The following is a 23,442-nucleotide window of genomic DNA, read 5'->3' on the forward strand; positions in this document are numbered from 1 at the left end:
AGGAAGGTGACACATAACTAGCTGCCGTTGTTGTCATCATCATCATTGTTGTCACTGAATGCCTTCTTTGTTCTTGAGAGGAGAGAGAGTAGGTCACAGTGGATGGCAGGTGAATAGGAAGGCATAGTCCCTGCCCACATCCTTTAGGAAGGAGCTCATGATCTACAGGAAGAGACAAATACTAGAAAAAGATATTATTAGACCATATGATGGGAGTTTTGGGAAAAGAGGCGGTACCTGAGCTGGTGCTTGAGGAATCCATAGGAGTTGAACAGAAAGAAAGAAGGGAAGTGGGCTGGAGGAAATGGCGGAACCCTTGGCGTTCTGTGCTGTAGAGTAGACAGCATGCTGGAGGAGAAGAGCCCACGCTTGCATGCTGGTTCCCTGTTGTTCAGATGTTGGCACCCTTGCTGGGTTGTGGGGTCCTCATTAGCAATCATTTGGTGTCATTGTGAAGTTATAGTACTCTAGTGCTCTGTTCTCTGCCCCCACCTTTTAACTTTCTCTCCCTCCTCTGGGAAAGTGACCCACCTCCTCTTCTCACTCCTGGAATCAGAGCCTGTCCCGAGTCCAAGGTGCTGTAAAACCACAGATGAAGCTTTAACGGCTACGAAATACTGGTTACAAGGATCCCACAGCTTCTTTGCTGTCTGAGCCTTTAGCTATTTATCTTTATGTAGAGGCCTGGCTTAGAGTTTTTATTCTTGTCAGAGTTGCACCATGGTGGCATTTAGGTTTAATCAAATGCTCTTCGACCCGATACCATATGCAGAGAGCTGATCGCTGTTCTGGAGGGATGTTGAGGAGGAGGAGATGCTGACGATGGTAGTCAAGAGCCGTACGGTCTTTCCTTGGTGAAGCACCTGCTACGCAGCAGGCGTTGGCTAGAAGGGAATGAGGAGGGCAGGCATGGCCCCTGGCCCTTGGCTCTACTGAATTTAAAATCTGGTCTGGGATCAGACAAGTAGTCAGTTGGTCCCACCGCAGTGTGACAAAGACTGTCCTGGGCAAAGGGACAGAGTCCTGTGAGAGCACGTTGGAGACGAGCCCCATGCAGACGGGGGTTAGGCAGGACTTTCTGGGAAAGAAGACAGAAACCTGGTAGCCTAATGAAGGTGACTGGGAAGGAAGTAGAGGAAACAGTGCATAGAAGGACCTGAAGACAGGGGGGCAATGAGTGGCTGGTTGGAGAAGCTGGAAGACATTATCAGCCTAGAGTGTAGAGAATCTTTGGAGAAGAGTTTTAACCAAAGGACCCGCAGCAGGTGGGAGATGCATTGAAGGAAGTCAAGAGTGGAGACAGACAGGCAAACATCATGTGATTTCATTTCTATGTGGAAACCATAAAAGACAAAACGAACAAACAAAAACAGAGATTGACTCACAGGTGCAGAGAACAAACCTAAGGTTGCCAGAGGAAGGTGGCAGTGCAGGGATGACCAAAATAGGTGAAGGGGATTGGGGAGTACAGACTTCAGGTTACAAGACAAAGAAGTCATAGGAGTGAAACGTACAACGTAGGAGGTACAGTCAATAATATTGTAATCATTTTGGTGACAGTTGGTGACCACACTGACCACAGTGAGCATTTTGTGATGTACGTAATTGTTGAATCACTGTTTTATACACCCAGAGCTAATGGAGCATTTCACGTCAACTCTACTTTAATAACAATAATTAAATAAGTAGCTGAATAAATAAAAATAAAGACTGGAAGCAGAGAAACCAGTTGTAATAATTAGGACTTAACAGACAGGTAAGTAATATTCACAGCAGGATGACTTTCAAAATTCCCTTCTCCCCTCGGTTCTCCAACCCAAACATCCTGACTTCTTTAGAGCCCAATGCCACGATCTGAAAAGTAAAGAAAAATCTTATTAGAAAGAGGTATTTTTTTTTCCTATTATTTATATGTATGGCCCTTTAAAACCATGGTCCTTGGGTGTGATTGGATGAAGTTCTTTGCCAGGAAGAAACCTGGGAGGTGTGTTCTGCAATTTCTGTATTTGAAGTAAGAGTCATGGTAACCTGTGGCTTGGTGCTGTGTTTGTGCATTCTGTGTAGGGACCAAAGAGCTCACATGACATGTGGTGAATTGTTTATCATGGAGCTTGGCCCACTGCGCATTCCGGTAGCCTGGCTTCCTGCGTAAATTCCCAACCACTCACAAAACCAAACACACACACACACACACACACACACACAAGATGCAAGAGCTCAGGATAAAGGGATTCCAGTGGGAATGTTATCTCCCACTTCCTTGGTCATTTTTTAATGAAGACTGGTGGCCAGGCATTTCATACTTCAGCCTTGAAGTCTAGAAGTGTGATTTCTAGTGATCTTCACTAAGTTTAAGGACAATGGAATAGTTTCTATGTATTTGGAATCCTTGGGCTTACATTTACCTCTTACGTAAAAGACATTCCACTTAAAAAAAAAAAAAAAACTATAGATAGGAGAATTGCTATTACAAATGAGTCGATATTCATTGTATTTTATTAAGAAATATTATGTTCCTGCCTTGTGCAGCACGAGATGTATGTAGAAAGTTTCAGAAAAAACAAGACAGCGTCCCGACTTTCAGAGACTTTGAAACAGAGCCCGCAGAGTCAGTGTTCTGATCCCACCACTCTCTGTTTTGTCATCCAAGAGAGATACTAGTAACCAGTCATTTCAGAATGGATGACTGCCTCAGAATCAGCCTCAGAATCAGCCTCAGAATCCTTCTCAACACAGCAGTCCAGGCAACTTTGGCGTCATTAGATTTTTAAAAACCTGTTTTCTTTCCTTTATTTTAAAATATAATATATTCCCAGAATTTTCGGTTTTTGTCTGGCCTTTTATCTTTCTTTCTTTTTACTAGCTTTTCAAAGAATTACGTCATATTCTAGTTGAATACTGGAACCTGAGAGCATCTCAAAAAAGTAAAATGTGATAGTGTTACTTTTCAAGAAGCTGAAACTTGCAGATTCAAGAAGATAAACACTGATTTCACATGTATGATCACAGAGGCCCATTCCCAGCACTTGCCCTAGAAACTTTGAGTTTTTCTTGCTTTCGTCAAGGATGATTGTCCTTTGTACTTTTATTCTTTGTAGGAATTGTTTCAGGACTGTAACACTGCCAGCCATCAGTGACTGGTGACCATATTTTCAGGTGATCTGGTACTGGACTTCCCTTCGTTGTGTCTGGGGTCGCTGCTTTGGTAGAGATCAAAGGTCTTGCCGGCCCTGACCTCTTTGGTGTCTTGTCACTGATCATTCCACCTGTGTCTCTGGCCCTCTTTTCATGCCACAGGCGGTTCCACAGGGGCATGAAAAGGCCAAAGTTCCAGTTCTATATATTGATAAACCCCAAGTATGTATGTACTAAGACTCCTCTTAAACTCTAGGCCCTTAATTTCAGCTGTCCATGGCACATTTCCACCAGAATGAGAAGAGCTAACGTAACAAGGGAACAAGTACTGTGGCCAGAGGTTAGAGCTTTATAATCAATACTTAACTTAAGCTTTCCAATATCCCTCAGAAGTTATCATCCCCATTATACAGATGGAAAACACAAGACTTTGGAGAATCATACCGTTAGTAAGTGATCAGCCTGAATCTGGTACACAAAGCTTATGTAGAGTTTAATAGTATATACGGACTCTTCCATTTTGGCTTGTACAAAATAGAAGTCCTCTCACCTCACTTCCTGAGACTCCAGTCTTAACCTTGAATCTGTCCAGTCCAGATACCCTCATGTTCTCACATCCTTCTTCAAGGTCCAGGAAGTTAAAATCTTTCAATTCTGGCTCCAAAACAACTCTCAGACTTTTCCGCCCTTTCTACTCCAACTCTTCAGCACACTGCCCTTATTTCTCACCTAGGAAGCATTCTTCAGTGGCGCCTGGGTGGCTCAGTGGGTTAAGCCTCTGCCTTCGACTCAGGTCATAGTCTCAGGGTCCTGGGATCAAGCCCCGCGTCGAGCTCTCTGCTCAGCAGGGAGCCTGCTTCCTCCTCTCTCTCTGTCTCTGCCTGCCTCTCTGCCTACTTGTGGTCTCTCTCTGTCAAATAAATAAATAAAATCTTTAAAAAAAAAAAAAGAAAGAAAGAAAGAAAGCATTCTTCATTCCCTATCCTGCCCCAACTTTTTTTTTCTCTTCTCTTGGGTGAGAAGAGAAAAGCTCCTAAGACAAACCACAATTTTTTCTCATAGTTGTTCCTTTTAGCTTATTTTCTACAATACCTACCTTGGATAAAAAGCTAGGACGTGAAAGAGAATGCTTTTGTTTGGAGCAAGTAAAGAGTTTTTGTGTGTTTGTTTTTCATTTAATGTTTTCACTTCCATCTTTATAATGATGCCTTTTGTTTTCTTGTTTTCTAGGAATGTTTACCCTTGCGGAAGTTGCTTCACTTAATGACATTCAACCAACTTACCGAATCCTGAAACCATGGTGGGACGTATTTATGGATTACCTGGCTGTCGTTATGTTGATGGTAGCCATCTTTGCAGGAACCATGCAACTTACCAAAGATCAGGTGGTCTGCTTGCCAGTATTGCCATCTCCTGTAAATTCAAAGGCACACACACCACTGGGAAATGCCGACGTTACCACCAATATCCCCAAGATGGAAGCAGCCACTGACCAAGACCAAGACGGGCGGACGGCAAGTGACATTTCCTTTGGCACATCTGCTGTGACACCTGACATACCTCTCAGAGCCACATATCCTCACACAGATTCGACAGTTCCAAATCAGGAGACAAAGAAGGAGAAGAAAGATCCAACAGGCCGAAAGACAAACTTAGATTTTCAGCAATATGTATTTATTAATCAGATGTGTTACCATCTGGCCCTTCCGTGGTATTCCAAGTACTTTCCATACCTTGCTCTCATACATACTATTATTCTCATGGTCAGTAGCAACTTTTGGTTCAAATATCCCAAAACATGCTCAAAAGTAGAACATTTTGTTTCAATACTAGGAAAGTGCTTTGAGTCTCCTTGGACTACCAAAGCATTGTCTGAGACGGCGTGTGAAGACTCGGAGGAAAACAAGCAGAGAATAACAGGTGCCCAGACTCTACCAAAGCATGTGTCTACCAGCAGTGATGAGGGGAGCCCGAGTGCCAGTACCCCGATGATCAACAAGACAGGCTTCAAATTCTCAGCCGAGAAGCCTGTGATCGAGGTCCCCAGCATGACCATCTTGGATAAGAAAGACGGGGAACAGGCCAAAGCCCTGTTCGAGAAAGTGAGGAAGTTCCGTGCTCACGTGGAAGACAGTGACTTGATCTACAAACTTTATGTGGTCCAAACGTTCATCAAAACAGCCAAATTCATTTTCATCCTCTGCTATACTGCCAACTTCGTCAACGCCATCAGCTTCGAGCACGTCTGCAAGCCCAAAGTGGAGCACCTGACTGGCTATGAGGTGTTTGAGTGCACCCACAATATGGCTTACATGCTGAAGAAGCTTCTCATCAGTTACATATCCATTATCTGTGTTTATGGTTTTATCTGCCTCTACACTCTCTTCTGGTTGTTCAGGATACCTTTGAAGGAATATTCTTTCGAAAAAGTCAGAGAAGAGAGCAGTTTCAGTGACATTCCGGATGTCAAAAACGACTTCGCATTCCTCCTGCACATGGTAGACCAGTATGACCAACTGTATTCGAAGCGCTTTGGCGTGTTCCTGTCAGAAGTCAGTGAAAATAAACTTAGGGAAATTAGCTTGAACCACGAGTGGACATTCGAGAAACTTCGGCAGCACATGTCCCGCAATGCCCAGGACAAGCAGGAGCTTCACCTATTCATGCTATCCGGCGTGCCTGACGCCGTCTTTGACCTCACAGACCTGGATGTGCTGAAACTTGAACTGATTCCGGAAGCTAAAATTCCCGCTAAGATCTCTCAGATGACTAACCTCCAAGAGCTCCACCTCTGCCACTGCCCTGCGAAAGTGGAACAGACAGCTTTTAGCTTCCTCCGCGATCACTTGAGATGCCTTCACGTGAAGTTCACCGACGTGGCTGAAATCCCTGCCTGGGTGTACCTGCTCAAAAACCTTCGGGAGTTGTACTTGATAGGCAATTTGAACTCTGAGAACAACAAGATGATCGGGCTCGAATCTCTCCGGGAGCTGCGGCACCTTAAGATTCTCCACGTGAAAAGCAATTTGACCAAAGTTCCCTCCAACATTACAGATGTGGCTCCACATCTTACCAAGTTAGTCATTCATAATGACGGCACTAAACTCTTGGTACTGAACAGCCTTAAGAAAATGATGAATGTCGCTGAGCTCGAACTTCAGAACTGTGAGCTGGAGAGAATCCCCCATGCTATCTTCAGCCTCTCGAATCTGCAGGAACTGGATTTAAAATCAAATAACATACGCACCATCGAGGAGATCATCAGTTTCCAGCATTTAAAACGACTGACGTGTCTGAAATTATGGCATAATAAAATCGCTACCATCCCTCCCTCCATCACCCATGTCAAAAACTTGGAGTCACTTTATTTCTCTAACAACAAGCTCGAATCCTTACCCGTGGCAGTGTTCAGTTTACAGAAACTCAGATGCTTAGACGTAAGCTACAACAACATTTCCGTGATTCCAATAGAGATAGGATTGCTTCAGAACCTGCAGCATTTGCATATCACTGGGAACAAAGTGGACATTCTGCCAAAGCAGTTGTTCAAATGCATGAAGTTGAGGACTTTGAATCTGGGGCAAAACTGCATCACCTTCCTCCCTGAGAAGATTGGTCAGCTCTCCCAGCTCACTCAGCTGGAGCTGAAGGGGAACTGCTTGGACCGCCTGCCAGCCCAGCTGGGCCAGTGTCGCCTGCTCAAGAAAAGCGGGCTTGTTGTGGAAGATCACCTTTTTGACACCCTGCCACTCGAAGTCAAAGAAGCATTGAATCAAGACATAAATATTCCCTTTGCAAATGGGATTTAAACTGAGATGATCCATGTGCAGGAACACCGTCCTAGAGGGCAGACACTCACGTACAAGTTATTGCAAGATAATGCATTTTAGGAGTAGATACATCTTCAAAAATAAAACACAGAGAGGATGCATAGAAGGCTGATAGAAGACGTAACCGAATGTTCCCTGTTTGTAGTGTTTTCAGTCAATTCATTTCCAGATCTTTTCTCTTTTCTTTTTTTCTTTTGGGGAAAGGGAAGGAACGATTATAATCACTAATCTTGGTTTCTTTTTAAATTGTTTGTAACTTGGATGCTGCCGCTACTGAATGTTTACAAATTGCTTGCCTGCTAAAGTAAATGATTAAATGGACATTTTTCTTACTATACCACCCTTTTGGAGGTGTCTTGATTTACTTTGCCGCATCGGTGCGGAATATAGCTTTAATGCAGACCACTGAAAGACGCATCAGGTCACAACTTGAAAATTTGGATTAGCTAAAATCATTGATTTCCTTCCTCTTTTAATTTAGAGTGCCTCACATAGGCACTTCTTATCACATTGGGTTAGGGCTCCTGTTTCTGAGAATCCCATTTCAGAGATTTTACACTTTTGAGGGCCCAGAACACTGTGGGGGTGGGGGGTCATTTGTTTGTTTGTTTTTTTTAATAACAAGAAAAAATAAAAGAAAATGATATTTCCCTTACCAAGAGCTGTTTTCCTGTAGTCTAGAGTTACCATGAGACACATTTTTCTATCAATACTATAAGGTTGCCAATAAATAGAAAATGTTTTTAAAAAAATTAATTATAACCAAGACAAAATATTTTTTAATTATTTATTTGAGAGAGAGAGAGCACAGAAGTGCAGTAGGGAGGGGCAGAGGGGGAGAGAGAGAGAGAGAGAGAGAATCTTTAAGCAGACTCCCACTGAGAGGGGAGTCTAATATATATAAAGGAAAAAGTCTTATGTTTTATTGCTAGCACTTTCTCTGACTGCCTCCCCTAAACTCAAAAATCATGACCTGAGCTGAAACCAAGAGTCAGACGCTTAACCTACTGTACCACCCAGGTGCCCCCCAAGACAAAAATTTTAATGGCTTAGTGATTAATGTTTTCCAATATATCAACATTTGGAAGATAATACAAAATCAAAGCAATTATTAATTTTTGCCCTTTTCAGCTTTGGGGGGAAACATAGGACTTGTAGTTCATTGAGTTGGAAAACTGACTTTCTGTATTTATTTTAGCAACGGCTGTATTTCCTATGTTTGCCTGTGGCTAGGAAGGATCAGGTCCAGGGAAATGCTGGCAGAATGTACTGTATCTTAGATGATGATTTTCCTTTTTTAACCTAAAAATTGTCCAGATCCATTTCAGAAAATTTTTAAAAATCCCCTACCACCTGTTTAGGCATTGGCTAGCAGGTGTTTCTCAGCCTTTCTACAGATGTGTCTTTTAAAAAGAAGGGGACTCTTTGGCACTCTAGATGACAAAGTAATGTCCTCTCTCTAGGAGTTTGGACTCCTCTAATAAGACACAGGAGGGGCGCCTGGCAGACTCAGTCAGAAGAGCATGTGACTCTTGACCTTGAAGTTGTGAGCTTGAGCTCCACCTTGGGTTGAGTAGAGATTCCTAAAAATAAATAAACTTATAAAATGAAAGACTGGACACTCTCTTGTCATACCTTAGCATGACTTGAAGGGTCTTGTCAGAGAATGTGAGAAGACGGACTCACATCCTTTTCCTCCCAAAACTGGTCTCGGAGTCCTGGCCTGTTGCAAGTGGTGGTCTGTCTGTAAAGTTTATAATTACTCTCAGAAGTGGGATCACTCCCAGAGAAAGCCTTGGCCTCTGTGGCTGAATTAGAAACTGACCCCAGCTACAGCATCCCAGCCACTTTCTCTCCTCATAAAGGACGAGTTTATAAAATCTCAAGTTCAGAAAATTAGAGGACAAGGGCAAATTGGAGATACAGAAGCACACTGACGATTATGTCCGTACCTTCCATTTCTCTTCAGTATTCACTGATGTATTCAGTAGTATTATGCACCTACTCTGTGCCTACCTGGTCCAGAGAACTGGGAATTCACTGTTGGAATGAGTCTGAATCCTTGGCTGCTGGAGCTTTACTGCCATCAGCACCTTCAAGGTTAGTTGCGTTGACTTTGAGTTTACGGGAGGCAGTCAGAGAAAGTGCTAGCACTAAAATAGAAGACTTTTTCCTTTATACATAAAAAATGTCAAATGGGCAGGAACTGTTGGCAAGATGGGGGAGAGGATGTTAGTAATGCAAATTATACAAGTGATTGTAATGGTAATCTAGACGGCATATGGAATCTGTGAATGAACTGTGGTTGGGCGGGGACACACTTAGAGAGGAGCTTCCTCTAGGTTTTGCACTTAAAAACTCGGCCTGTAAACTCTCCTGAACGCGTCCTTCCCACCAGCCACACAGGGCGCTGTTCTCCCTGCATAGTAATGCCGGCATCAGACATGGGTACACCATTTTTAGAAGGATGCTTCAGGGGCACCTGGGTGGCTCAGTTGGGTAAGTGTTTGCCTTCGGCTCTGGTCATGATCCTGGGGTCCTGGGATTGAGCCCCACATTGGGCTCCCTGCTCAGCGGGAAGTCTGCTTTTCCTTCTCCCTCTGCTGCTCCCCCTGCTTGTGATCTGTCTCGTGCTGTGTCTCTCTCTCTCAAATAAATAATTAAATCTTAAAAAAAAAAAAAAAAGGATGCTTCATTATCTTGCTTGTGACATAAACAGGCCAGATCTTATGACCCTTGCTTTACAGCCTAGAAAACTCGTCTTTCTTTCTTAAAACAAGTGCGTGTTGTTTTTGAAAACAAAAATGGCAGGACTGCCACTGTTCGTCTTGTTTTTCAGAGAGATCTGTAGGAGCCGGTCTGTGTGACACTGCCAAGCTTGACAGCTGGCACTGCCCGTGGGCACCTGTTTCCTAATCAATACTTGGGGTTCAGTCGCTTAGAACTGATTGGCGTTACAGGTCTTCAAACAACATCAAGGGGGACCTTTTCTCTTACCCGAACTACTGTTGACTTTATCAGCCCTTAATGATTTCCTTGAACTCTAAAGAGTTCATGGTGAATTGGTTGAAGTGCCTCATCCCTTGCCACTGTTTGCAAATAGCAGTATTTTAAAAGAGGTGGCCCAAGAAATGCTGGTTCATCTATCAGACTTTAAATATACTTGGTCTTGGAGTCTCAACAAAACAGCAGATGAGATTATGGAGAAATACACCGTCAGTCCATGTGTTCAGGAATTTCCGTTGGCACTTGCATGCACCAGACATGGGAGAGAAGTTAGAATGCACGCGTTTTGGCTTACTGGGATTTTCGTATCTTTTTCCAAAGACCTCTGAACACCATCTGAAGAGAATTAATTTAAAGAATCTTTAAATGTTCTGTGTCTGTGTGAGTCCCACAAAGTCTGAGGTTTACTTTTGGCTGTTTGACTTTTTTCCCCCCAGCTTTCATTTTGGCTCAGTAGAGAAAAGTGACTTTTCTAGGGAGTCAGAAGAATGAACTGGGATTGTTACAGGGACCCCAGTCTTTGTAGTGGAGATTTAGCAGTTTAATAATAGGTAGAAAGAGTTCATTCTAGATAAGCTATGGCCAGCAGTTCTGCCCATTTGACACTTTTCATACAGAAAAGAAAAAGTCTAATACTTTTTTGCTAGCGCTTTCTCTGACTGCCTCCCCTAAACTCAGAGTCAACCAGCAACTGAGCTTGAAGTTGCTGATGGCAGTGAACTCCAAAGTGCCCTTGATACCGATGCCCAGTAGCTGTTTCCATTCACCTTGCTGAATAAGAGCCAGAGTGCTGGCCTCTCGCTAGGGTTTCTGGCAGCACTTGCGTCAGTAATTCATTCCAATAAAATGGTCCCTTTATCAACTGAATCCCCAAACAAAGGCTGTACTAACAAAAAGCCCTTTTTATGAAAAGAAGAAGGAGGGGGGAGAACTTTGGAAAACAGTTTTCAAATGTCCTCTAACTTGTGACTGACACGAGAAGTGGTCCCATCTGGTCCTGGCCAGCTGTGGCTCTCCTAGGACAAAAGCTCCAGGTACTCAGGGTAGCGTCTGCTGCTGGGGGAGGGGGCGGTACAGACCACAGCAGGGCCACAGACCATCACCTCTCAAGCCTGGGATAGCCTGAGGTGACAGCCATGCTGCCAACATGAGGGGAATAATAATCTTCTTGGTTCATAAATCTTAAACCCTGAAGGAGGACGCCTTCATTCTTCTGCCTCTGGAAATATGATGTATACATTGTCTTTCTCAGTGGAATGCACAAGATTGTTGGTGTAGTCAGTCCTGCGGGATTCGTCTTGTAGACTCAGGACCCACTGCTGTCCCACAGCTGGGGGCCCTCTAAGGGTTGAAACAGCCTGGCCCCACCTGCTGTTTCTATCAGTCCTTTCCTACTCCTAAGATTCCAGGCTCTGGAGTGACAGTGACTGGATTTGAATCCTGACTGCAGCAAACTACTTAAATTCCCTAAACCTCAGTTTCTTTATCTGTAAAATGGGAACAAGAAGAATATCTACCAATAGTGTTGTTTTGTTTTGTTTTGTTTGTAAAGATTGAATGAGGCAATTCATTTAAGGCGCTGCCTGCCAGAGAGTAAGGACTCAATAACATTCCAGTGTCGCCATTGTTTTTATCCCCAACTATGACAGAGATTGCTAGTGTCTCCCACTATGCATTCTCTCTTTTCCTTGGTATGGATGCACACCTGGCAGCACAGCATAAAATATGCATAAGATAAAATATGTCCCAATCTTACTTGGGGCTAGATGTGGCCATGTGACTAAATTCTAGCCAAAATAATAGGACTAGAGGGGGGAATGTGCAATTTCTGGATTAGGCCCTGAAAGGGAAGGACATGCCATCCCCTTCTCCATGGCTGCTGGTTAATTTGCAGGTTTTAGAAGTGAGCCCAGTGTAGACTACAGAGGTAGGGCAACAAAGCAGGTATGGCCCAGCAGTAGGACAGTGGATCGGGCTCCTGGCAACTTCAAAGAGCAGGGTTACATAAAGGAGGAGTAAACTCTTGTCTTGTTGAAGCCCCTATTCCTTAAGGGTTCTCATACATGCGAATCCCACCAAAGACTTCGCTACTCAAACTGCTGTGCAGGGAACTTCTCAGAAATGCAGAATCTCAGATCCTTACCCAGACCAATGGATTCAAAGTCTCTATTTTAACAAAATGATACCCAGGTGATTTATAGGCGTAGTAAAACCTGTCCTAAAGAACACACCTGTCAAGAACAAGTCAGCCGGTCACTATCAGGAGCTGGGAAGAGGACGGTGCTGGTGACGGGTGTTTGTACCACCAGTGGGTTCTGCCTCTCTCATTGGGCTCTCCTTGGGGAAGAGTTGGGTTTTTGCTGGTGCTTGTGGCTTATACCAATTTCCATGCCTCCCTTCTGCTCCTGCCAGCAACCGTAGCATTCATATCACTATGGTAACCATAGGAAGGGAACATGGTAGTCACGCTGCTTTTGTTGACTGCTTGAAGAGGTGGTGGGAATAGAGATCATTCTCTCAGGAGTCTGAGGCTTTTGAAAGTCCTATAACTGTTCCAATGACATCCGTGCCTGTGCTCAGACCATAGATATCCTTCCACAAGTCCAGGTAGCTAAACTACTCTATTGCATTGTTTCACCTTCAGACTGGGCGTCTGGGTTAGCTGCTTAAAGTTCACTCAACCATGGGATAACATGCTCATTTGAGCCTTTCCAGAATGTCCCTGGGAAACAGCCAAATCGCCTGGCACAGAAATTGGCTGGAGTCATTTCAGGGGAAGACCCGCCCAAAAGACTCACCCAGGTGTTAAGCCAAGCTGTGTATAAACTGTAAAGAAACCTATGTTTTCAATTTTCCACCGGGAAACTCTAATTCAGTAGTAGCCCCATAATTCAGGACTTTGAACCAAAGTACTGCCTGGATGGAAATCTCGTCAAAATCTATCTCCAGGGGTTTAACCCAAATCTTCCCACGACTTAGGCCTGCCAGCTCTTTTTCTGGCTTGGGTGGTGGTGGAAACTGCTGGTCACCAGCCAGACGACAATCCTGCATCCTTCATCATCTTGAAGATGGTGATTAAATCACTCATCATCTCCTCTTCACCAGGATGTTGTGAAGATTATGCCCAGAGACAGTGCCCAGAGCTCACTGGAGATAAATGGTGAGCAAACACAGTCTGCTATTAATTTATCATCACGCTAGGCAGCAAATTCAGTCCAAGTCAGTATTTTCATTCTGGCCTGCGAAGTAGTCAATGCATATACAAGATTACACCTTCCACTTCGCAGTTCGAAGTAACCGTTATCATTTAGGGGATTGTGTGTTTCAGGTCTCCATGTCCGAAGGTGGAAGAAGACCTTTGGACATGGAATGGACAATATAAGTATTGTCCAATATAAGTAGCAATAAGAGCTCAGACTGTATACTAGATGGGCCCTTGACTTTGACTTGTCACAGCAAACCTGGGAGGTGTGGATCATCCCCATTTGACAGAGGAGGAAACTGAGATTTTAGGCAGCCTTCCCCGGGTCACCCAGCCAGCAGGAGACAGGGGCACTGTTAGAGAATGTGCATAGTTTATCTCATTCGAGCCTCGCCAGACCACCAAGAGAATCACATATCCCCATTAAAGAGGTGAATAAACAGAGTCAGACCGGCTCTAGTTCCACATTGTAAGCAGCAGACAGCCGCCTCAAACTCAAGTGTGAGCAGAGCCAGAGCTATGCTCTCCCACCAAACTACACGGCACATGTCTGGTGCTCTGTCAGCACTTCAGAAAGAGGTTGTGAAAGCTGTGTTGACATCTGGTTATGTAAATCTGCCCCAAGCTAAGGTTTTCCTTCATTCTTTAGTAATAGAGGTTTTTGATGTGTCTCAGCATCTGTCCTGAGCGTTCCGACTTGTTTCCTCCTTTCGGCTATCTGACAGTCATGAGAGGGCAATCCACCCAAGGTAACGTAATTATCTCCCCTCGCTAAATGTTCAAGGCATGACCGTCTTTACTCATAGTCATTTACTCAGAAATGAGAAAGCTCTGTCTTAACCACTTGATGCAGAGAGTAAATGTGGTGAAGAGTGACATTCAACAGGTCCAGAAAGGTGGGTGCAGGAAAACACTGTAACATTTGCTGGGCCCTCGGGGCAGATGTGACTTTTCTTTCCAGCGTGGCATTTCAGACAGATTCTCAAGCTGTTACCAACCCAGGCGGCACCCGGCGCCTGCATCTCCTGACCTTTATTTTTACTGGAGCTCTTTCTTCTGTTGACGGTCACTGTACTCCACCATCTGGGCTAGGACAAGAATCAGATATTTGTGGTCCCTGGGGAGAAAGAACCAGTTTTACTGGAAGAAATTGTTTAGAAGAAAGAATGTAAAAAGTTGAGGAAACTAACATTCCCACCCCTTCCGGCGCCCCTCCTTTGGATTTACATTTCAAACCCCCAAACTGTTGTTGTTGTTGTTTTTTTTTTGGCCTTTCTTATCCTTTGTAATTGTTCCTTATTTATTGTAATTTATTCTAATATCTTACCTAAAGTGAGCTCGGGGGTGCCTGGGTAGTTCAGCGGGTTAAAGTCTCTGCCTTCCGCTCAGGTCATGATCCCAGGGTCCTGGGATGGAGCCCCGCATCTCGTCGGCTCTCTGCTTGGCAGGGAGCCTACCTCCCTCTCTCTCTCTGCCTGCCTCTCTGCCTACTTGTGATCTCTGTCTGTCAAATAGATAAATAAAATATTTTAAAAATAATAATAATAGGGACGCCTGGGTGGCTCAGTTGGTTAAGCGGCTGCCTTCGGCTCAGGTCATGATCCCAGCGTCCTGGGATCAAGTCCCACATCGGGCTCCTTGCTCAGCGGGAAGCCTGCTTCTCCCTCTGCCTCTGCCTGCCACTGTGTCTGCCTGTGCTCACTCACTCTGACCAAAAAAAAAAAAAAAAAGTGAGCTCAATTTGCCAGAGAGTAAATTTTAACCAAAACATGAAATTCCATTTGGAAATCGTGTGTTCTGTATTGTCGACCCCTCGTAAAAGTGAGCAGAGCTCTTAACAAGATAAAACAGCTAATATAGACAATATAAGCAGAAGACTCTTCTCATTCACCAGGACTAAATTTAGAGTTAGTGGTGACCAAGAAAGTATGCAGATGGAGCAATCAGAAGGAGCCCAGAGGAGGCCTGGAAAAAGGTGGGGATGTTTTAAAATATTGTAAACAGTTATTCTATTATTTACAGAATAAAATTAGCCCAATGACACATCTAGGTATGGCCTCAGTTCTTCCAGCAGCCAGAGCTAAAGACATGGGAAACAACACCGGCGCTCAGTGACAGTGAATCAGGACCCTGGTGCAGCTGCTTTTGGGAAGATTGCAAGAGGTAGCCCACTAACTACTCAAACTGAGTTCTTCCTTGCTAGAACTTAGTTGCTTTTTTGATTGTATGAAATGAAATTAATCCTTGGCCTCAGCTTTGATTCCCCGCTTATAAATAGAGCCTTCTGCCAATAGTTTAACCACTTGCTCTTTGTCCCTGGGACTGAGAAACTGCGGAGTGTGGTGGTGAGAGCTCCAGCTTCTGGAACTGCCCTGGAGGCAAGTTACTTCACATGGGTGTGCTTCTGCTTCCTCATCTGTGAAATGAGGTTAAAGACACTGTTCACCTCATGGCATTGTGTGGATTTGGTGAGTTAACACACATGAAGCACTTAGGAAGGTGTCTAGCATGTTGGGTGCTTAATCAATTTTAATGGTTTGCATTAATGAAGGTTCTAAATATTTGGAGGATATGTCCATAGGCAAAGAAAAAAAATCTGGAAAATAAAGCTATTCAAATGTAATATTATGCTAGAGCTAAGAAAATAGACACTGCCCAAGTAGGAACAGATTGTGCCTTTCTCTCCTTTCAAAAGTCAGCAATGGCAAGTCACTGGGGACTTAATGTCTCACAAGCAGCTTTTCATACATTCATTAACTTGTTTATTTTGTTCAGCAAATCAGAGTAACCAGACTATGTATTATTAGGAACCCTCTTCGGTTGGTTATGAATGTTTCTAAGTAGTTCTCTAAGCTTGGGTCAGACTCGATGACCCATCTGGCCAAAGGCCTGAAGACAGATTTCTGAAGAATAACTAGCTGCAAAGAACTGTGTCTTAGGCTCATTTATTGAGTCCTTGATAAGGAATGTTGACTCTTTTAATTGTGTAAAGGATAAGGAATTGGTTACTGATATAGGGGAGGACAAAAAATTGTTTTCCCTCCACCCATCTTAGGTTTGATGAAGTCCCAGAACCTAGGTCAGGTTCGGTGGGGTGAGGAGGTTCGGAGCCGACGACTAAAGAAAGAATTCTTAAGACGTCGTTGGTGCAAAATGGTGGTTTATTAAAGCACGGGGACAGGACCCGTGGGCAGGAAGAGCTGCTGCCCCGGGTTGTGAAGGTGGGCATGTTATATACCCCACGGTTGGGGGGAGGTGGTGAAGGGATGGGAGGTTTCAACAGAGTTCTCACATGTTAGGGAGGGCCTACAAGGTGCCGGGGGGGGGGGGTGGGGGGGGAGTCTTTGCCCTTATGGCCTGATCAGTGTCGTCTTTAGGTCAGGCATTAACATCAAGATAATTGGGAGATTCTTGGTGGGGTATTATGATCCGGCTATCATTTACATTCCCTTCTACCCCAGTCTCCTCCAGTTTATGGTGGGAGGGGGACATTAGGGCTTCAGGAACCAAGAGTTATTTGCCTCTGGAAATTTGTGCTATTGATCAGGTAACCTCCCTGTTTAGGTCTCTAGGACATCTTGTAGAGCAAGGGAGATTCCTGTTCTGCAGGATTGTGATCCCTGCAAGTTAACTATTTATCATTTTATGGCAGTCAGGGGTGCCTGAGGAATGCTACACATATGGAGGGGAGCGGGTGAAGAGGGGTGCAAGGCGCCAGCTCTTGCTTTGTCCTCATCCAGCCTCTTGCTCCCTCATCAGGTTCATTGAGCTGGCCCTGAAAGTTAGACTGACAAAAGACACTAACAAGAGGAAATCAACAGATGTTTATTAACAAGTGTATGGTACATATGCACAGGGGCACCCAGAGATGAGTAACTGAAAGGGATAGATGGAATTGTGTTGGTATTGCATTTTTAAAAAATTCTTGTGTAACTGAGATACGTCAGATTAGTTTCAGTTGTACAGTAGTGATTCAACTGTTCCATACATTACTCAGCGCTCATCATGATATGCATACTGTTAAGTCCCTTCATGTATTTCACCCATTCTCCCACCCACCTCCCATCTGGTAACCACCAGTTTGTTCTCTGTGTTTTAGTCTGGTTTTGTTGTTGCTGTTGTTGATTTGTCTCTCTCTCTTTTTTTTATTTTTATTTTTATTTTTTTCAAGATTTTATTTATTTATTTGACAGATAGAGATCACAAATAGGCAGAGCAGCAGACAGAGAGAGAGGAGGAAGCAGGCTCCCCGCTGAGCAGAGAACTCTGGGATCATGACCCGAGCCGAAGGCAGAGAGGCCTTAATCCACTGAGCCACCCAGGTGCCTCTCTCCTTTTTCTAAAGATGTATTTATTTATTTGAGAGAGAGCATGTGAGCAGGGTAGAGGGCAGAGAGAGAGGGAGAGAATCTCAAGCACACTCCCTGCTCAGAGGGGAGCCCAACTTGGGGCTTAATCCCACAGCCCTGAGATCATGACCTGAGCTGAAACCAAGAGTCAGATGCACAAACGACTGAGCCACCTAGGCTCCTCATCTCTCCTTTTCTTTTCTTTTTTTTTTTTTTTAAGTAAGCTATATACCCAAGGTGGGGCTTGAGCTCATGATCCGGAGATCAAAAGTCACAGACTCTTTGTTTGTCTCTTTTGTTCATTTATTTGGTGTCCTAAATTCCAAATATGGCCAAAATCCATGATATTTCTTTTTCTCTAACTGACTTACTTCACTTATACCCTCTAAGTCCATCCATGCTGTTGCCCCAAGATTTCATCCTTTTTTATGGCTGAGTAATATTTCATTGTATATGTATATCACATCTTCTTTCTCCATTCATTTATTGATGGACACTTGAGTTGCTTCCATAATTTGGCTATTGTAAATAATGCTGCAATAAAAATTGTGGTGCATATATCTTTTCAAATTAGTGTTTTCATATTCTTTGGGTAAATACCCACTGGATCATACAATAATTCTATTTTTAATTTTTTGAGGAAATTCCACACTGTTTTTCATAGTGGCTGCACCAGTTTGCATTCCCACCAACAGTGCACGAGAGCTCCTTTTGCCCCCACGTCTTCTCCAATACTCATCATTTGTTGAGTTTTGATTTTAGCCATTCTGACAGGTGTGAAGTGTTGTTTCATTGTGGTTTTGATTTGCATTTCTTTGATGATAAGTAATATAGAGCATCTTTTCATGCGTCTATTGGCCATCTGTGTGTCTTATTTGGAGAAATGTCTACTCATGTCTTCTGCTCATTTTTTAATTATATTATTTGTGTTTCTTTGGTGTGAGTTGTATAAGTTCTTTACATATTTTGGATATTAACCCTTGTATAGGATATGTCATTTGCAAATGTCATCTCCCATAATATGTTGTCTTTTTGTTTTGTTGGTTGTATAGCATATTAACAGAAGAACAATATATGTTTAGTGAAGTGTCAAAGAAACAAAAGGACTTTGAGCTTCTATGGGTGGCAAATTGTGAAAAGGCAAATGTATGGGGAAATGAATGATAAATAAGAGGTAATTTTAGCAAAGATTGTTTTGTAGATTTCTCTGGTGCTATCTCTGAGCTTATGATAAGGGTCTAGAGTTGTCTCCAGTGATTAACTTCTTCCTGGTAGAGAGAAGAGACAGGGGACGTTTGGAAATTTACATCCTACTTTTAGGGAAATAGGTGTGGGCAGAAAGCTTTTTTTAAAAAATCTGCTTCCCCTCAATTGCCTTCAGCTCAAAATAATCCTTATACCAAAGTGGCGTATTTTGGGATGGCATATTCTGGGCCCCACCCTCCTCTGGGCTGATCTGATTTTGCATTTCTTTTTCATTAACTTGAAACTTGCCCTAAGACAGGTCAGTGGGGCTGAACATAGTCAAATTTTTCTAATCTATTGAAGAAGAAAAAAAAAATCACTGTATCAGAAATAATTGGTCATTGTTTCCTTCAAAGAGTTTTTATAAAATACCTGATCCTTGAAATGCCAAATTTACAGAACAGATGATTAAGGGGGTGGTCATTCACAAAACACAAAGAATCTTTCCTTCTGTTCAGCAGAGTTAGTTCCTCTAGAACTCAGAAAAAGAAGTGGGTTATACGTAATATTTATGAAATGCATCTGTTGCTTATAGCAAAGCACATTTGCACTTTAAACAGAATGCTCATTTAAAAAGTCCAGGCTTGCATTGAGCATCCTTGTCTATTCATCCATCCCTCTGCCAGCCAAAGAAGAAGAAAAAAAAAAAGTGAATGGGTGTTTGCAAGACAACACAACTCATCCAGTCTTTCCATCGCCCTTTGAACTCCGCCAATCTCAGTCCACACTTAGATATAAACGATGGCGCGATGTAAAGTGTTATCTGAGAGCCTGTGAGATTTCAGCTTCGCTTGAAGGTTCAGCTCAATTTGTTACATGTTTTTGAACCAGACACAGATCATGAGGTATACGCAAAGCTTAAGCCTTCATTTTATTATGTCAACGATCCACCTTCCACAACGTGGTCTCTGATTTAAAGATCCCCTTTAGAATTCAGCTGTACTAACAAAGAAGAGGGGTAAGGAGGGGAGAGTAGGGTGCAGCCTAACAGGTCAGTTCATTCATTTCTTCAAGGAATCATCTGGCTCTTGGCCTACAGAAGCAGGGCAATGTGCTGAGTGCTGCGGTAAATCAGATTTACCGCAGATTCCTTTCAAGGAAGAAATCAGATTCCTTTCAAGGAAGAATTCAGTCCATGGTTTAGTCTCTGTTCTTGCCCCATATTCGGCTCCCCGCCCCCATCTTTGGCCCAGCTCCGTTCCAGAGAGCTGCAGTTCCCCAGTGGGAGAAGAATCAGAGCACAGGACAAATCCTCAAAGAGTCCAAGGCCAGTGGCCCGATGAGACTGGTACTTCTCATCAGCTGCAACCCATCACCCCCACCAACGGCCACCCCCCCTCTGCCTCTCCCTGCTTTTCTCTGTGCCCACATGTTGGCATTAAAGGACACAGCTTGTACTTGTTAGCTGGCTCTCATGGAGTCTTCTAAATGGCCTGTGTCTTTTTCGTCTTTTTCTCTGATTACAAAAGTAACACATGTTCATTGTTACATAAAAGTCAAATATTACAGAAATGCATGGCTTTTGAAAGCATACCGCTCCATCCCTCCAAACTCTGCAGACTTTCCTTTTAACTTCAAGTAAAAGACAAAGCCTTTCAAGGGCCTACTGATCTGCATACCCTTTCCCTCTCTACCCCAACTCAGGGCCCTATTTCCTGTGCTCTGGCATTACAGCCTTCAGCTCGCCTGCATTTCAGCACCTTTATCCCAGCTGTTGCTTCTGCTGGAATGTTCTCCTGCAGATATCTGCGTGGCTTCTGTCTTAGTCAGCTTGGACTGCCATAACAAAATACCATAGCCTGGGTGACTTAAACAACAGAAATGTATTTTCTCACAGCTCTGGAGGATCTCAGTGCAAGATCAAAGTTCTAGCCAATTTGGTTTCTAGTGAGAACTCTCTTCCTGGCCTGCAGACAACCGCCTTCTTGCCGTGTCCTCACATGGCCTCTCCTTGGTGAGTGCTCACAAGCTCAGTGAGCCTCCGGGACTTCCTTAGAGGCCCCATCTGCAAACACAGCCCCTGTGGAGGATATTATTTCTCACAATTCTGTGGGTTTGCTCGGTTCCCTGGGGTCATTGAAGAGCTGCAATCATCTGAACCCAGGGGTGTGCTAATGGCCTTCCCCCCATGCCTGGGCCTCAGTCTGCTGGTATGGGGCCTCTCTCTTCAGGAAAATCCCATTCGTTTATGGTCTAGTCCATCACAAATGTTGGACTAAGATCAAGAATGGAAGCTTTGGGGCTCTTCCAGGCCTGGGTTCCTGATGAACAAGTCAGGGACAGCACACCCCATGGCAAGAAGATGGGGACACATTACAGTCTGACAGCTCAGGTGTCACGACCATAACAATCTGCCACAGGCTCCGATGACAAGTTGCCCCTCCACTGTTACTTTCTTTCACAGCTATTATCCCTGCTGAACAAATGGCAAATATGACACCAAGAGAGCTTTTTGCCCATTTTTGTTCACCATCGTTTCTCTGTTGCCTAGAATTGAACCTGACCAACGGTGGGTGCTTAATAATGATTTGTTAAGTCCCTGGAAACATTCATTTGAAAATGTTTTGAAGCCCTTCATCTTTAACAGCTTTAGGACTGTGGACATGCTTCTACTGTTTTTTGTTGTTGTTGTTGTTGTTATTGTTTAAAAAGCACTTTCCCATAAAAATATCCCATATTCTACTTTTCACAACAACCTCATGAAGCAGGTGGTGTAAGTATCATCACTCCCACTTCATAGATGAGGGGGAAGAGGCCTAGACATGGCGAGTGTCTTGGCCCAGGTCACATGCATGATAGGAAGAGAGCTTCTGATTTCTGGTGCCAGGGTTCCCACCAGCCAGCATGCAGCCTTTCAGGTGCAATTGAGAAACTCACCCTCTGCCTCCCATAGTTTCCTCCCCCTGGGACTTTGTGGTTGAGGAGTTCTGTAGGATAAATAGTTTTGGCTACCCAACTGGCTGCAGACCATGAGGTCTACCAGTGAGAAGAAGTGTTATCTCTTTGAAATCTCCCTCTGGAGGTCAAGACCTAAAGTTCTCAATGATCCAGAGCCATCAAGACACTAAAAGGTAAGGGTATCGGGACCTGTCTCTGTGGACCTTGCCCTGGACGGCACTGCACTGTTTGTGTAAAGTTAAACTTTAAATCTGCGTGTCTAACCGGTGGTTGCCAGGTGGTTCTGGTCTGAACAAGCCTTGGTTTAGCCTGTAGGGAACAGAAAACAGTTGCCTTCCAAGCTTTAGGCTGCTATTCCATTCAGAGAAGCTTTGGCTAATGAGGATACTTTCACCTCAAGGGGAAATCACAGCAGATGGAGAAAGTACTCAACTCTGTATATTCAAATAGTTCATGGTGGTTTAGAGGGTAGAGAGGAAGGTCATCATCTCATTTAAGAAAAGCCCCTTGAGAGAAAGCTTGCAGACCATAGCCAGAAGCAAGTTAGAGGTTAGAGTAAAAGCAGTCATTTTTAAAGTAGGAAGTTTTCTCCTTTCTGCCTCATTCTTCCTCTTAACCTGTGATGGTGTTTTTTATTTGCTACTTAATGTCATTCTAAATTACAATGTTACATCATGATCATACAATGTACCTTTCATCTTTATATTATGAAATGACCTTTTCTCTTTCTTTTTTCAGTTGAGGTATAGTTGACACACCTGTTACGTTAGTTTCAGGCGTCCAACATGGTGACTTGACAAGTCTGTACGTTATATTGTGATCGTGACAAGGGAAGCTCCCATGTGACAGCAGACAGCACTATTCCAGTAACACAGGCTCTATTCCCTATGCTGTGCCTTTCATTCCTGTGACTTCTTCATTCCATAACTGAAAGCCTGTGTCTCCTACTTCCCTTCACCCATTTTGCTCACCTCCTTCAATGTACATTTTAAAGACCAATATAAGAGTATTATTAAACTTACATGCCAAATAGTTTCTATCTCGTGGCTCAGACACACATGCAGGTTTGGTTCTCTACCAGGAGAGTGGAAGTGCCAGACAAAACTAACTCAATGTTTGGATTTCATCAGATCACGCACACACACACACACACGCAGACACACAGACACACATTCCATCAACACTGCCTTTGGTTACTGACGAGGAAGAAAAGACTTGAAAACAGGAAGAACTTTGGGTTTTCATCTTTCCTTTTCTTTCTATGTTATCATATTTTGCACAGGTGGTTGACTAATTCAGGGAAGTAACATGAATAAGAAAGGATATGATAGGGTTCTTCAGTCATTTGTTAAGTAACTAACATTCTTTACATTTAGAGCACCATTACTTTCTTTCTGCATTCAAATCAAATTCTGGTTCAACTGGGGAGCCAGTGCTCTCAGGACTCTGGATGCCCATCCCCTCTTCACAGACAGAATTCACTTACCTTGTCCTTGCCTTGAGGAGTACTGAACTCCCGGGCACTGTGGAGATCCCTGGTAACGCTGTGCTCATGGGACATCAAGAATGTGACATGCAAATGGATCAGTGAGGACACGGAGACACTCATACCTATCTCCTCCACTCACACACATGCTCCTGGTCCCGTCAATGTATAAAATCCAAGTTCAAAGATAAAATTATTAAAAACCTCAGAAGGCAACAGCAGAGCATTAAACTAGGTGGGTGTGGTGTGACTAAATAACTCTTGCATTCTTTTTTTTTTCTTTTTTTAAAG

General features: G+C 43.6%; 1 protein-coding gene across 8 annotated transcripts in view; it reads left to right on the plus strand.

Annotated features, from left to right (window-relative positions):
* Positions 1–7,302, plus strand: part of LRRC8D (leucine rich repeat containing 8 VRAC subunit D) — a 117,380-nt gene extending 110,078 nt beyond the window's left edge. For all 8 annotated transcript variants that reach the window (XM_004752627.3, XM_045064828.1, XM_004752626.3 and 5 more), the window contains one exon: positions 4,366–7,302. In XM_004752627.3, the coding sequence (XP_004752684.1) occupies positions 4,368–6,944 (2,577 nt within the window). In that variant the 5' untranslated portion in view covers positions 4,366–4,367 and the 3' untranslated portion in view covers positions 6,945–7,302. The remainder of the gene's footprint in view (positions 1–4,365) is intronic.
* Positions 7,303–23,442: the final 16,140 nt, after the last annotated feature.

This window comes from Mustela putorius, unplaced genomic scaffold (assembly GCF_011764305.1).
Source record: "Mustela putorius furo isolate JIRA1106 unplaced genomic scaffold, ASM1176430v1.1 tig00003853_pilon_pilon_pilon, whole genome shotgun sequence".
NCBI lineage: Eukaryota > Metazoa > Chordata > Mammalia > Carnivora > Mustelidae > Mustela > Mustela putorius.